This window comes from Notothenia rossii, assembly GCF_949606895.1.
Source record: "Notothenia rossii genome assembly, chromosome: 11".
NCBI lineage: Eukaryota > Metazoa > Chordata > Actinopteri > Perciformes > Nototheniidae > Notothenia > Notothenia rossii.
In genome coordinates, this window is record NC_136910.1 from 8,524,333 (window position 1) to 8,538,681 (window position 14,349).

General features: G+C 41.7%; 1 protein-coding gene across 1 annotated transcript; it reads right to left on the reverse strand.

The window, feature by feature from the left end:
- Positions 1-295: 295 nt before the first annotated feature.
- Positions 296-14,343, reverse strand: sbk1 (SH3 domain binding kinase 1). Its single transcript, XM_079657074.1, has 4 exons — positions 14,133-14,343; positions 6,825-7,066; positions 4,845-5,047; positions 296-4,372 (listed from the first exon to the last, which is right to left on the reverse strand). The coding sequence occupies exons 1-4, from the start codon at positions 14,168-14,170 to the stop codon at positions 3,548-3,550; spliced, it is 1,308 nt and encodes a 435-aa protein (XP_079513200.1). The 5' UTR covers positions 14,171-14,343; the 3' UTR covers positions 296-3,547.
- Positions 14,344-14,349: the final 6 nt, after the last annotated feature.

Below are 14,349 nucleotides of genomic sequence, written 5' to 3' on the forward strand. Positions count from 1 at the left end.
ATAGTGCCATATTCGGGCTGTCCTTGAACTCATTGGAGGGCAGCAGATAACTCATATCTACAGATGTGTTAATTGGGGTTTCAGAAAGAAGTCAGCATATTAAAATAGTCTGGAGGCTCGCTGGCAAACCAGTCCAAAGCCTCGGGAAATAACATGTGATTTAAGCTGACCTTCTTGTACAGTCTGGGGACCGTACAAAGCAAAGCTGAATTAGCCTTGCATACACAGGCAGAAAGAAATACCACCAAAGTAGTGTAGTTCTAAACACACAGAGAAATATCCCGGAGCCATGATATGTGGTGCATCAATTTATTTATTTAACATATATGAACATTGTGTTTATTTTATTTTATTTTTTTGTTAAAGACACAGTACATTTAGTATTTACATGAGATTCTACAACAACACTTGCTGGCAGAAAACAGCTTGATCATAGGATCAGGATAAACCGGGCAAAGGGAGGCTAGTCTAGTCTAAAGCTTCAGTATAATAATGAAATAATTTGACACCCCATTATTAAACTTGACAATCCTGTCATAACAGTCCATGAGAAACAGTCTTGCACATTGCAACAACTGATAGTAGTCTAATAATCCTAATAGTATGATGTTTAACAAAGCCACAGCTGCTCACATCAAATCACTGTGACACGGGATAAATGTAATGATAAGTCATGTAATGTGACATGTTATGAAGCGTTGTATTATGATAAGTCATGTTATGTTGAGTCATATAATGTTTTGTCCTTTCATGGTGCTTTGTGATATGATTCCTTAGGGTCAAATATGCCTTAAGATGAGTCATGCTATAATACTTAATGTTACAATACATCATGTTATGATAAGTCAAGTCATAATGTGTCATGTTATGATACGTCATGTTTTCATGTGTCATGGTATGATCTGTCATGTTATGATGCAACATGTTATATTACGTCAAGTCATGATGCGTCAAGTCGTGATGCGTCATCACGTTATAATGCTTGATGTTATGACTCATGTTATGGTATGCAATGTTGCACTCAGTATTGTTAAGTTGCATTATGTTGAATTGCATTACTTTTATATTATCTTTTAACCGTCCATCTAGTCTCTGTCTTTGTCTACTATGTAGATTCTACATCACACTGAGCAGGGCTAATTCACATCTCTCCTCAATGGACTGATGGATTACCTTTTGACAGATCCCATGGGGCCTCTCTGCACACAATACATCCCTTTGACCAGTCTTCAGCCTCAATCAGGTCTCCTTTGCAGAATCAAGAGTAAGTATGGAAAGAGACAAGGAACTGATGGGGTCTATCAAAAGCTTCGATTTAGCCTGATGAGGCTGGATAAAGACTGTGGTGAGAAAACGCAGGATAATGTAGTCTGCAGAAATGTGTCATCCAGTATAATAAGCTAAGCAGCAGTCATGAGGAGCGGTGGGTGACTTGGAGGCAGGTTGGCGACCAGTTGTTTCATTTGGGCTAAGTTAGACTCGGTTTTCAAGAAGAGGAGAGAAGGGGAACCAGATGAGAACCAGCACTGTCACTATAGCGACAGAGCTGATCATGGAAGGAGTGTAAAATGAAGACCAGCACACACAAATATGAACACACACACACACACACACACACACACACACACACACACACACACACACACACACACACACACACACACACACACACACACACACACACACACACACACACACACACACACACACACACACACACACACACACACACACACACACACACACACACTAGTAAACTATAACTCATTCCAAGCCAAACAGATAATGGCACGCGTTGAAGCATTCACATTAATCTTACACTGCTTTTTAAAAGCTTCTATCAATATCAGGGTCTTCTCTTTGGAAGCTGAAGCTGGTCAGGCTTAATCATCAGCTCCCAGAAAAATTCAGACGTGACACAGAGGTCATCCATCCAGACAATAAACACCTGGGCTCTGCTGTTCGAGTGATACTTTTGGATGAATTCCTAGAGAGAGGCAGGAGAATAAGAAATAATGCCAACATAACAGGTGCAACAACATATTCTGCGCAGTTAGGATTGTGTGATAATGTCGCATCTTGATAATCAAATATTGGAACACCTTTTGTAGTGTTGGGAAATTAATTTGCCACTTCTCAAAGCAGCCTTTCTGTATCTTTAACCGATTGAATGAAGAAGAACAAGCTATTCATTGACGAGCGTGGGGCATGATGATTTTACACAGGAAATGAATGTTGCTCATGATGATAGGAACATTAGTGGTGTCTATTCACCAATTTGTGTGGCAGATCTCTAAAAGAAAACATGATGAAACAAACACAAAAACAATAAAAGAGCAGCTGCTGCTACCATGTTCAACATTGTGATAGGCTCTTGATCATATTTCTATATATTTAATTTGTTGTCATATACTGTACATTCTGTCTTATTTTGTTGCTACATACAGTGCATTGCCCCCAACATTAAAAGTAACACCCTAAAACATCTTAATCTGTCATAGAAAATTAGTAGTGCTACATAGTTGAACTACCTGATAACACGGTGTACTCCTAGACATATCAAAAATATTTACAATACATAGTGGTAGTTTTCACTAAGAGTTCCCCCTCTTTAGAAAAGTCTTGTGCTTGAACATTTGAAACACACACACACACACCCAAATAAACACAGCAGGTAAAAAAGAAATAATAAAAACACATTTCTTCTCCCCGTCTTTGTTCACCTCCTTTTCACTCAGAAAATGCTCGGTCCCTGTAGCCTATTTTTTTACATTGAATTGAATCTCACTGGGAGCAGTGCACAAGTGGCAAAGATGTGTTTTCCAGCCAGTGAATCTATTTCCATTAATAATAAAACAGAAAGTGACCCACTGAGGTGTCCTGAGGTGATGCCTATCTCTAGTCTAGACACGGACATAAAAAAAACATCTCATACAAACTGCTACATATAGGTTTTTTTCTATTTTTACACTTTTACCTTGAAAAAAATACACATTTTATGCATTGGGAATTGGAAGAAAATCTGAGAAATGGAAGTCGAATGAAGTTGCGTAGATTGCCCTCAGATCACCGGCCTCTAACATAACGTCATCCACAGATCATTTTGGCCTCCCTGGAGCTTGTACCTTGAGATAAATAAAGACCAGTAAAGAGACATGGAGGGATGAGTGAGAAAGAAAGTATCTAATCATTGAATCATTAGCACCACCACAGTGTATGGACAGAAAACACAAAAGTCTGGATGGCAGATTGAACTGCTGAGAGGAGCAACACCGGCGGACTCTTAAACCGCTTCTCAGCTCGGGAAGAAGAGTCTTTGGTCACAAATCAAACCTAAACGGCATGTGCCAGGGATAAGGTGTCCAAGTGTGTTCCGCTGATTGATGATGTCCATTTCCACAAGCGGGGATGTGATCCTGAGCTTCTCTTTCATGGTTAAAGTACCTCTCCTTTTTCACTGAAGTCTCAGTGGCTGTCATTAACACCTCTTCACAGCTTGTTATTACTGTGAGGAGCCAGTGAGTGTCCACTGCTAACATTTGTGTGGTCACACACAGATTTCAATGGCAGTTGCCATCACCATCTGGCTTTTGTTCTTGTCTCGGCCTGGCGACTGGTGTCCAGACTCCTCTCTGGGAGACAGCGGATCAGACAGGACGCTGCGTTTGAGCGGCGCCGGGCGGAGGCAGGTTGTTCCAGGGGGGGTGGAGGGCTCAGGGTGTCTGTGGGAGGACCGTGATGAGGTGTTGGACGAGGACGGAGTGCAACTGCCAGTGCAAACTCCTGAGCTTGACCTCTCGCCTCTCTTGGCTCGGCAGGATGCTCTTCTCCTGAGCTCACTCACCAGCTCGTACTTGACAAAGCAGAAGACGTCCTTGACTCCACAGCGTTTTTCTGGCTCAGCAGCGAGCAGGCGCTGAAACATGCGCAAGGCATCATCCGTGAAGCGGCGCCACTGAGACGGGTACGTCCCCACAGGACACCCTGCTTTCTGCCAGCGCCGGAACTCTTCGTAGAAAGCGTCAGCCGGCAACGCGGCCTCCCAGGGGAAGTTGCCTGTCAGCATACAGAAGACGAGCACACCGAACGCCCACACATCCAGACTGGTGGTGACAAGGAAACCCTCAACACGGCTAGCGCGGCACACCTCTGGTGCCGTGTAGGGGATGGTGCCACTAACTCTTTTCACACGGCTCCCCACGCGCCGGGTCATGCCGAAGTCAGCCAGCTTGATGCGACGGCACTCGCGGTCAAATAGGAGCACATTCTCAGGTTTCACATCTCTATGCACCAGGTTTTTACTGTGCATAAAGTCCAGGGCCAAACCCAGCTGTTGCATGCAGCGCTTGACCATCTCTTCCGGCAGGCCAGCCTGAGAGAAGAAGAGAGTGGAGGGAAGGAGAAAGTGTTGGAGAAAAACATAGATTTAGATTCATGCAGTCCAATAGATAATATATACAGCTGTGTAGGAGGTAAGATACGGGAGGCAATATCTGTCAAAAGGTGCGTAGGTTAGAGTTCAAAAGAGTCGGTGATGATTATATTGAGTTAAAGAATAAAAGATCATGGTAAAAACTGAAAAGCTCAAAAAAGGGAAACTCAAACACACGTTTTGAACCATTTTTAATGAGTCTTTATAAGAACTTTGAAGTCCTCCAAGCACATGAACTGAAATAGCACTAAAGCAAAGAGAGACCCCTGTGCAGTGAGGAAACCGGGACAAAGACAAGGCTCCAATCCCAGGAGAGCTTGTTAAAACTGCTGTGTGCGAACAAGGCGGATGATTGGAGCAGCTCTGGCTGAGTGAGGATGGTGATTGGTGGAAGAAAGGATGATAGCTTTACCTGTGGGGGGATGATGTCGAAAAGGTCCCCAGCGGGCGCATATTCTTGTCCAAACACATAGCTGTCCTCCGTCTCGAAGAGCACGTCCAGGATTTTGATAATGAAAGGGCTGCAGCTTAGAGAGCCCGTTAGACTGTACTCCCGCAGGAAACTCTTGAGCTTCGTTTTGTTCTTGGTAACAAACTTCAGCGCTATCTTGGTCCCTATAAAAAAAATATAAACATACAGATGGTCACATTTAAGCTCTGGTGTACTAAAGTCCAATGTAAATGCTAGCAGAGTGCTATTAAATTATGCATATCGATCAGTGAAAACTGTTAGACATGGAGGGCATGACGCAGATATTTAATGGCGTAAAGAGTAGCCAATAGCGCTAAATGTCCATTACAACCCCTCCCGGCAAGTTTCATTTGTAATAGAGTGGGGCACATCAAGTCATAAAACTTGTAAATAACTTAGCATTTCATTACTTCCGGTTCCCTTGTGTCAAAGTCAGTGTTTTTTTGAACATGTGGTTAGAAGCCTGAAATAAGGTCTGTGGTCAAATTTTAACGTTTTGTTATATATATCAGTAAATACCCCACTCGTGCATGTCTGAAGCTTCTATGTGTCAAAACTCAGAAAGTAGTGTTATTACGTGGAGATTATCTTAGTGAACTAAACATGTTAAGTATCATGAATGTGTGTGTGACCCCTTTGCAATGCTAACTTCTGGGTCGGCCTACAAACATCATCACTGCACCACTCTATTCATCTACTACTCAAAAAGGAACACAGCCTCTGTCTCTCTCTACCTACGCCAATGGATTTAACTGACTAATCAGACAGGGATGAAATAAAGAAAGGCGACAACCATGAATAAGTCGATTTTGAACTAGGCCATACATGTGCTGCTGGTAGAAGCGAGACACAGCCTCATCACCAACAATTTTCTATCGTTTTCCACCAAATCACAAACTAAAATACAATCAAGAACTCCTTCTAAATGGGCCTGGTTGTATAGGCAGGACATGTCCCTGTCCAAAGCATCGTAAGGGAATTTGGAAGTGTTACCTGACACTGTCAGGGAGTGGAGAGATTTCCAATCACCCAACCCTATCTTTGCAGCAGCTGCTAGAGCACATTCATTCATATAAACAAGTAAAGTGAATGAATCATATTCCCATTACACACATACAACCAGCTGTTCCTGATCACAGCTGCAGAAAAACAGAAGCTTTTGAGAGCGCTCAAAATATCTACTGCCCCCTCAGCCCCTCTTCACTATTAAAGAGCTGAGCCTCACCGCTTTCAGCTCTCTAACCTTGATTTTCTTACAACCAAGGATTAAACATTAGACCTAAAAGAAAATCCTTTACAAAACCTTTTTACTGCCACGACTTGATCTGCCTTAGCCAGTTATCTTCATACAGGCACTGCTTTCCAAAATGACATTTTATTTTTGTACATTAAGAACAGTGGTGTAAAGTAACAAAGTACTGTACTTAATTCAAATGTTGAGACACTTGTACTTACATTTTTCGCTACATTGTAATTCTACCCCACTATTCAGCGGCAAAACGTGTACTTTTACTCCACTACATTTATTTAATACCTTTAGTTACTTTTGATGATTTAAATTATATTTTAGATTTATATTTAATTTTTAGTAAACACACAAGCTACCCTGCAGTATACAAAGTAAATAAACATGCTCAACCTTTACCAGCTTTTATAAACACATTAATGCATAGATAATTATAAATAAAACCTATAATACATTATTCTGAAATGGGCCAATTTGCATAATGAGTACTTTTGGCACTTCACATATATTTTGATTCCTGTCTGACTTGAGTAACATTTTGAACGCAGGACTTTTACCTGTAACAGAGTATTCCTACACTCTGGTACTTCTACTTTTACTCAAGTACAAGATCTGAGTCCCGTTTCCACCACTGATTAAGACCCTCTAATAAAGCAGGGAAACAGATAACTCACCCTGTGTCCGGTGTGCCACCAGGTCCACCTTTCCGTACGTCCCCTTCCCCAGTTCGCGGATGTGCTCATACTGTTTGGCTACATCTGCTGCCGACAGAGAGGTGATGGCCAGGGCCTGCATGTCCTCCACTGGCACCCCCCCGCAGTAGCCCATCTTGGAGGTAGGTGAGCCCCCACCGCTGCCCACCCGTCCCGGCCCAGATGGAGAAAGAGACAGGCACGCCTTGACGCTGTGGGGCAGACTAAATGAAGAGGAAAAAACATGGCTCAGAGTCAGAATCTCTTCTGCTATGATGGTGGCAGGCGATGTAAATGTTATGCAGGATTGTGTTTATTACAAATCACCATTTTCTATTTTTGTCGGCATGCATCCATGTGTCTGCACGTTGTATCCCAAAGGGTGGTTAAATCAGGGACGCTTTAACAGAGCTTAATTTCCATACAATCAATCAAAGATGGCATCAACAGGGGAACTGCTTTCAGTAAATGCATTGGACTCTCTGCTGTCCCTCCAGATTACTCTGGCCAGCTTTCAGATATAGCCGGTCTCAGACAGCACTTACTGGCAGACAGCTATGGGAAAATCAATATGGCCAGGTAGAGGGACTAACAAATGGAAAAATATGGAAAGGGCTGACAGTTTCAAGGTAAACATGCACTGGTAAGGCGTGCCCCAGATCATCATATTCATACGTTTACAATTTCCAACAGCAGAAACAATCACTGGTGCTTTCAGAAAATAGGTTGTTTAGCCTAGAAAACACATTTGGTTTGCACAGTAGGTGTTTAGGTGGAAATGCTGAAGAGGGGGAAAAAAGAAAAAACACTGCAAAAGAAAAGTTATCGCTGATTTTTCAAAAGTGCCAAGTTTCAAATAGGTCAAACTGATCCTGGGAGGGGGGAAATACAGCTGCTTTAATTGCAAGCTCAGATGGAGTCAGACTGGCACCAAATGAACCAACTGACAACAAATAAAAAATCAGAGATCAGTGACTGTGCAGGTAAGCTTCATTTGCGGTGATTGAGCAAACAGAAAAAAAAAATTAAACAAACGAAATGGACCCTTTTGAGTAAATGAAGTGCATCACACTAATGATCTTATTCATTGTCTCTCGTCAATCCCCACAAAAACACAATCAAATGCAATCATCCAATCATGCAAAGCACACACCGTATACGACGCACACTAATAGGCATCAAATCAGCACAAACAATTTCACTGATGGCGTTTTTCATCCATCATTCAAAGGAAAATGCTTTGTTCTTGTTTCCCTGCAGCCCGTTTCTCAGCATCACTGCTTCAGACAAGAGCAACCCAAACATGTCGACTGGCAGGAGCGTTTTAGGTAGAAAAAGGCTGAATTAATGTACGGTAACTAATGTGTGGATGATAAAAACATGGTTATTTTCTGAACTTCTCGACTTTCCTCAGCTATACGGTTGGACGAGGGTGATAGATAGAGCTATTAGACGGGGAAAACGAAAATAGGATGCAACCATTTTTAGCCCTTCTTGGCTCATCACTACTTTTCCACTGGAAATAGAAAGTACCTTGTGTGTTTCTCTGTAGATAACTTGATGTTATCACGGCCGGGGAGATGCTTATGTAAAGGACTATGAATATTGTAGCCTACTCAATCTCATCGTGCCCACTGTGTAGCCTCCAGCGATTCCACACACAATTTGATCATTATCAGGATGAGGTTGTGGTCAATGTTTGGAGATTAAACATTTAAACAGGACAGAGGGGCGGACTGGAAGCACATTTCCTGGAAGCACGTTTCCTATGCCTATAACTGAAACGTTGACTTTAAATAAACGTTTTATGTTAACAGATTTCACATAACTGTATTAGGTTATTTAAAAAGCAATAATATTAAGTTTAAATACAAAACAATTAGGTTCAACTTAATATTATTGCTTTCAACTAACCCAATACAGTTATGTGAAATGTGTTGCCAAAATACATTTAATTAAAATCAACCTTTCAGTTTGAAACTTCAAGAGTGAATGGAGTGCTGGATCTTAATCACATTACTCAGCTCCCACAAAGACAAAAGCAACCCCCCCCCCTACACACACACACACACACACACACACACACACACACACACACACACACACACACACACACACACACACACACACACACACACACACACACACACACACACACACACACACACACACACGCACAGCGCAGGATGCCTTGCACTCACTTCCTCTGCAGAACTGGATTAAGAGTCTTGAAATGTGATGAGTGGTCGGTTGTGATGATAGGAACCAGAAACTGCAGCGTAGTGCCCCTGAGGTGCGGGGATGAAGTTATGTGGTCTCTTTAAGTGTTTGTGAGGGGGGGGGGGGGGGGGGGGGCTGGTGTATCTGTCGCACAGTGACACTCTATCAAAGGCCCTTTGTGTTCCCACCTCTGAGAGTGAGCAGCTGTGAGCCTCAGCACGACTCAGCATTCGTGCTCGACCACACATGCCCCACTGATCTCCCACGCTGCCCTCTGCTCCTCCACTGTCCTCTGAGGCAACCAAATACAAGGTAACAAGCAACACGCTTCAAGTGCAGATAAAGACTTGGCTTAAAAGAAAGAAACTGCTTTGGTTTTGAGCCAGTCCCACTCATTCTAGAAGATCTGTGAACATTTTCCTAACAGATCCCTGGGCTTCTCACTTATTCCTCTATAATTGTTTTTGGTCAGACCTTGTAATTTCAATATTTGGGTGTTCTGAGATTTTAGTGTCAGAAAACCAAATTCAATAAACAGACCTTAACATATAAATTAGTCCACCTTTTTAGTCCAGAGACTGAAATAACTCAACAACTCTAAGATGGAAACTTCTGTGATGAGATAATTTCAGTTTATAGACTTACTTTGGTGATCCCAGACTTTTCTTCGAGCACAAAAGGTAACAAAAAAATTGGTTTTGAACTACTGGGTGGATTGGCATAAAATATGGTGCACACGCATGCTTTCAGTATAAAGTGAGACTTTCAATTTGTCCAATATTTAGGTGTCTGACTTAAAATAGTGTAATTCCCATCAGCTTAAGTTGATTTGTGCTAACATGCCAAACTAAGATAGGAGTCTTGGAAAAGTGATAACTGCTAAACATCAGCGTGTTAGCTTTGTCATTACAGTATGTGCGTGTAAACGTACTAGCATTTAGCATGAATCCCAGCTTTGTCTAAGTGCAGCCTCACAAAGCTGTAGCATGCTATAGAGCAGATGCTTGGCATAGTTGCATATTTAATGCATTCAATGTTGTCTTCAATGACAGGGCTATTTGTTCTCCAGAGAATAACTGTCTCTACATTAAAAATGCATTAACATTGGAAGCTGAGATTGCAAATGGACAAATATCTGAAGTATTGTCACGTGACTCTTGACAATAAGTGTGTATTCAGGCAGTTTTCCCAGGGTAAACCTTCAGTTATACAGCTGCAATGAACTGTGACATGCTGATTAACTCACTAAGACTTCACAGAGCTCTAACATGAATACAGATTCATATATAGGAAACTAGCTAAATTATGTTATGGAAAAATAATAACATCTGGACAATAGAGTGGATGTTCCACCTTCAACTTTAACACATATTTTACATTTTCTACACAAAGCATATCAGCCGCTTCGGCTTTTTAGTCCAGCCTCTCCTCCCTTTCTCTTGTCTGTTCCAGAAAAAGCAAATGAGGGACTAATGAAAGAAAGAAATGGATTGCAGAGCCCGCCTCATGTTGCTACAATGCTAATGGACTAGTTGCTTTGCTCTTGGCAGAAGAGTCATTATGTGTGAAGACTGATGTCCTGTGTCCAATTTACTGTAAGAATGCCCAGCGTGCCATGCCAAGGGGTCAACGTGAAAAAAGTGAGTGAAATAGGATGTGACTGATGTGTTGTCTCTCACTGATTGAGAAAAAACAACACATGGATGTATTTTAGTTCTGTCTGTCCCCTTTCAATTTTGATGGGATACAGAATTGAAACAAATTACTTTTATCAAACAATTTTTTCAACAAGATGAGTGAGGGTAGAATTACATTGCATTCAAGATTTCATGACACCAAGAAAACAACATTTGCCTTAAATGAGATAGTACCAATTAATAATTCATCCCTGCTCATTTTTTCAAACCAAACAAACACTGACAAAATATCAAACAATTTCTCATCTGAATAAAAACTAAAAAGCGCTACCTTGTGAAAGCCAGTTGCAGTCGGGACACTCAGATGAAACAAACTGGATGACCCTCCTCACACAGAACAACAGTTGGTCAGTTAGTAGGTTTAGCACACGGCTGAAGGAACACCCCCTGCTGTGCTGTGATAGTTGAACCAGGGGCCCGGGCCACGGACACTCACTTTAACAAATCACATGCACTCAGCTTTGCCCGGCTGCCCATATGGAGGACCCCCGCTGGGGCTCGAGTGCTGTGTAACCCCTTCTCTGCTCTTCGCTGCTTTTCCCATCATGCCTCACTCTCTCTGGCTACTGTATGTCACACATCCAATGGACCTGCAGCCCGCTGGCAGGAGCACTGGCTGCTACCCGCCTCCTGCTGGGATGACCCCCACTTCAGGAAGGGATACCCCAAGGTTAAAGGGATCCAAACAATGAGAATGGAAATGTGCTACAGGAAGTGAAGGACACTCAGTTCTAGTACAGTGCAGTGTCCACAAAAGCCTCAGAAAGAAGAAAATGGGCACACTGATAAAAAAGAGACATCTCACCACAGAATAATAATTGTACTATATACACTGCACCTCATTATACAATGCTACATTTATTTAAGTATAGTATTAACACTGCTGCTACTTATCTACCTGAATGTGTCTTTATGTAAATTGTAATAATTTGTATTTTAAATACTAGTGCATGCCTTTTTTTATAATAGTGTTTTTGTCTCTGTCTATACTCTATCTTTAAATGTCCTTTTTGTGGGTTGAATACATAAATTCTGATTCTAAATAAATCAAAATGTATTATGGGATTAAGGCTTCAGGATTACAAACTAGAGCATTAGATTTCAAATGTCATCATAAACATAGTCAACATTACCATCACTGTAATCATGTCCTGAATAGGAATCATTCCACAGTGAAGCATCACTGCAATAAAGACTAAGGGAACATGTTGTACTGTACCTAACCCCCACCCTCACAATCCAGTAGCCTCAAGTTTAAAAGGGAGGCTTCGTGTGACAAGAAAGTGAGAAAAAAAGGGAGAGTGAAAGAGCAGGATTGGGGAAATCCAGTGAGACTAAATTGGAGCATCCCTCCCTTTGTAGCACATGCTGAAGACCATGTCCCTTTGATGTGAAATACATGGGGAAATGTGACTCTGAGCTCCGGAAGAAAAAAATTGGGTATAAAAGGGGGCGTGGCGAAATGATGTAAGAGCCTCGCTAAGGAGGACACTGCTCTGTTTGGTTTTTTTCAGACTATTTCGCCCTCCACTTCAAGGCACACTAACCCTTTCTGGTGATTTGCATCCGGCTCATATACCATAGCCTCTAACCACAATCAATGCACTAATGGTGATTGCTGAGGCTGCAATTAACCTCTCCCTCTTTCAAATCCAGCTATGCTTGTTTGCAAATTGCTGCAAAACATGGACTACCCAAACAATAAAACAGTGGTAAATAACCATCTTAGGGAAAATATAAAATGTAAAATATATACAAGCATGGCTGCAAATTATGCATAACACACATTAATGCTCACACACACCCACTCACAAATGCATGTGCACATTATGTACATTGTGATTGGCAGGGGTGTCATTACGCAACTGCTTTCTCACTAACATAATGGCAGGTTAGGAAGCAGATATTATGTGGTTCTTTATTTCCACCCAGCAGGGCGCAGACTTTTATGGATGAGAATTAAAAACAAGTCCTCTACATGTGTTTGCCTCCTTTCTGTTCTCTGAGCAGCCATGTTTTACTATAGCAGCTCAGCTATTGCCAGACTGTGATTTAGTCTGATTTCCCTTTATCAGACTCATTGTGTTTGGACCCATTTCCCCATCTTTTTTGTGAAACCGTGCATTATTTAGAGGCTAGAGTCTGTTTGAGATGCACCAATGGGTTAATCGGTGTGTGTGTGTGTGTGTGTGTGTGTGTGTGTGTGTGTGTGTGTGTGTGTGTGTGTGTGTGTGTGTGTGTGTGTGTGTGTGTGTGCCAGCTGTTGGATTGGTACATTGTCTGGGATCTCTTGTTTCCATATAAATCCATAAGATCGTAGTCCTTTCATGTGTTAACTGTGGTGGCAGATGCCCTCCTATTTCTGTAGACCATGTTTGGGACATTTGTTTTGACTGCCAGAATGCTTTGTTTATTTCAAGATGGAGGATTTCACAAGGAAGATTTGGTGAAGATGAAGTTGAAGTCAGATCCTGAGGCATATTTGTTTTCAGACTACTGCTGCTGTGTTAACAATGCAGCATTTTCTACCATTTTCATGTCCATTCAGGAGGAAATGAAAGCTTCGTCTGATTGCCGATGTTAGAACAGTATTTAAAAATGAAAGCATTCCGTACAGTTTGTACATTGTTTGGAGCCATTATAAGCTAGACATACCTTTTATAAAAAAAGCAACTTTGACTCTGAATTGGATGTGATTTTGGGATAAACTCCTCCTTTAAAGCTCTCAGCCATCACTGCTTCCTCTCTCCATCAAAACAATGTTTCTGAAAAAGCCCTGTTTATAGGCTACCTCCCTTTCATTTAGAGTCCATTACCATCCTCCAGACTTTGCTTTTACGAGGTCTGCTCTATCAAGTCATCTGCTCATTTAAATGCATTAGACAGCATTAACGATGAGAGATATCACCTGTCTGCCCCAGGCAAAGTATAAAGGGCCATTAAGTGGATTCCCACTGATGTCCTCGAATCCATCTAGCACATGACCGTATCAGAAAAGCATGGGGAAAGCAGAAAAGGTGCTTGTTTTACGAGTACATGTTCATTAAATCGCTTAATAAGCTCAACCATTAAAGAGTTAATGATAGTTGTAAATAAAGCTGCTGGCATTTATGCTTTATGGGCTATACACTGTATAAAGATGAATGTATAAAGTATAAATATTGTCCATGAGAGTGGGTTCAGAACGCAATAATCAGAATGACGTGTTAAATTGAAGCTATTTAAATAAAAAACTACATTAAAATGCAAAAAAAGTATGCATTAAAGATGGAAAAAAAAACTGTTTTGACTCAGGTTTTTTTTTTTTTTAAACATATCAGTTTCTTTCAGACTTGCAGACACCTCAGGGTGCATCTAGGTGTTACACACTCACCTGCTGGCGACCTGTCTCTCTCCTCCATGGTCCTGCATCAGAGCTGCTCTGCTCCAGCGGGTTCTGCAGGAAACTGACGGACGAAGCTCCTCTTTTATGGATCAGACTAAAGGTGCTTAAAAACACGCAGGTCCATTGAAAAAAACAGCTTGACTCATATTTCTTCAGTGCCTTCTGCTGCCGCCCAAGAAGAAGAAAGAAGATGCCCGTCCTGCTT

Bases quoted from the DNA above. Each gene is read 5' to 3' on its own strand.
- sbk1 (XM_079657074.1), bottom strand. From the start codon at position 14,170: ATGCAGGACCATGGAGGAGAGAGACAGGTCGCCAGCAG. The intron at 7,067-14,132 runs GTGAGTGTGTAA...CTCTTCATTTAG, and splicing joins GAGAGACAGGTCGCCAGCAG to TCTGCCCCACAGCGTCAAGG. The intron at 4,373-4,844 runs GTAAAGCTATCA...TTCTTCTCTCAG, and splicing joins TCGACATCATCCCCCCACAG to GCTGGCCTGCCGGAAGAGAT.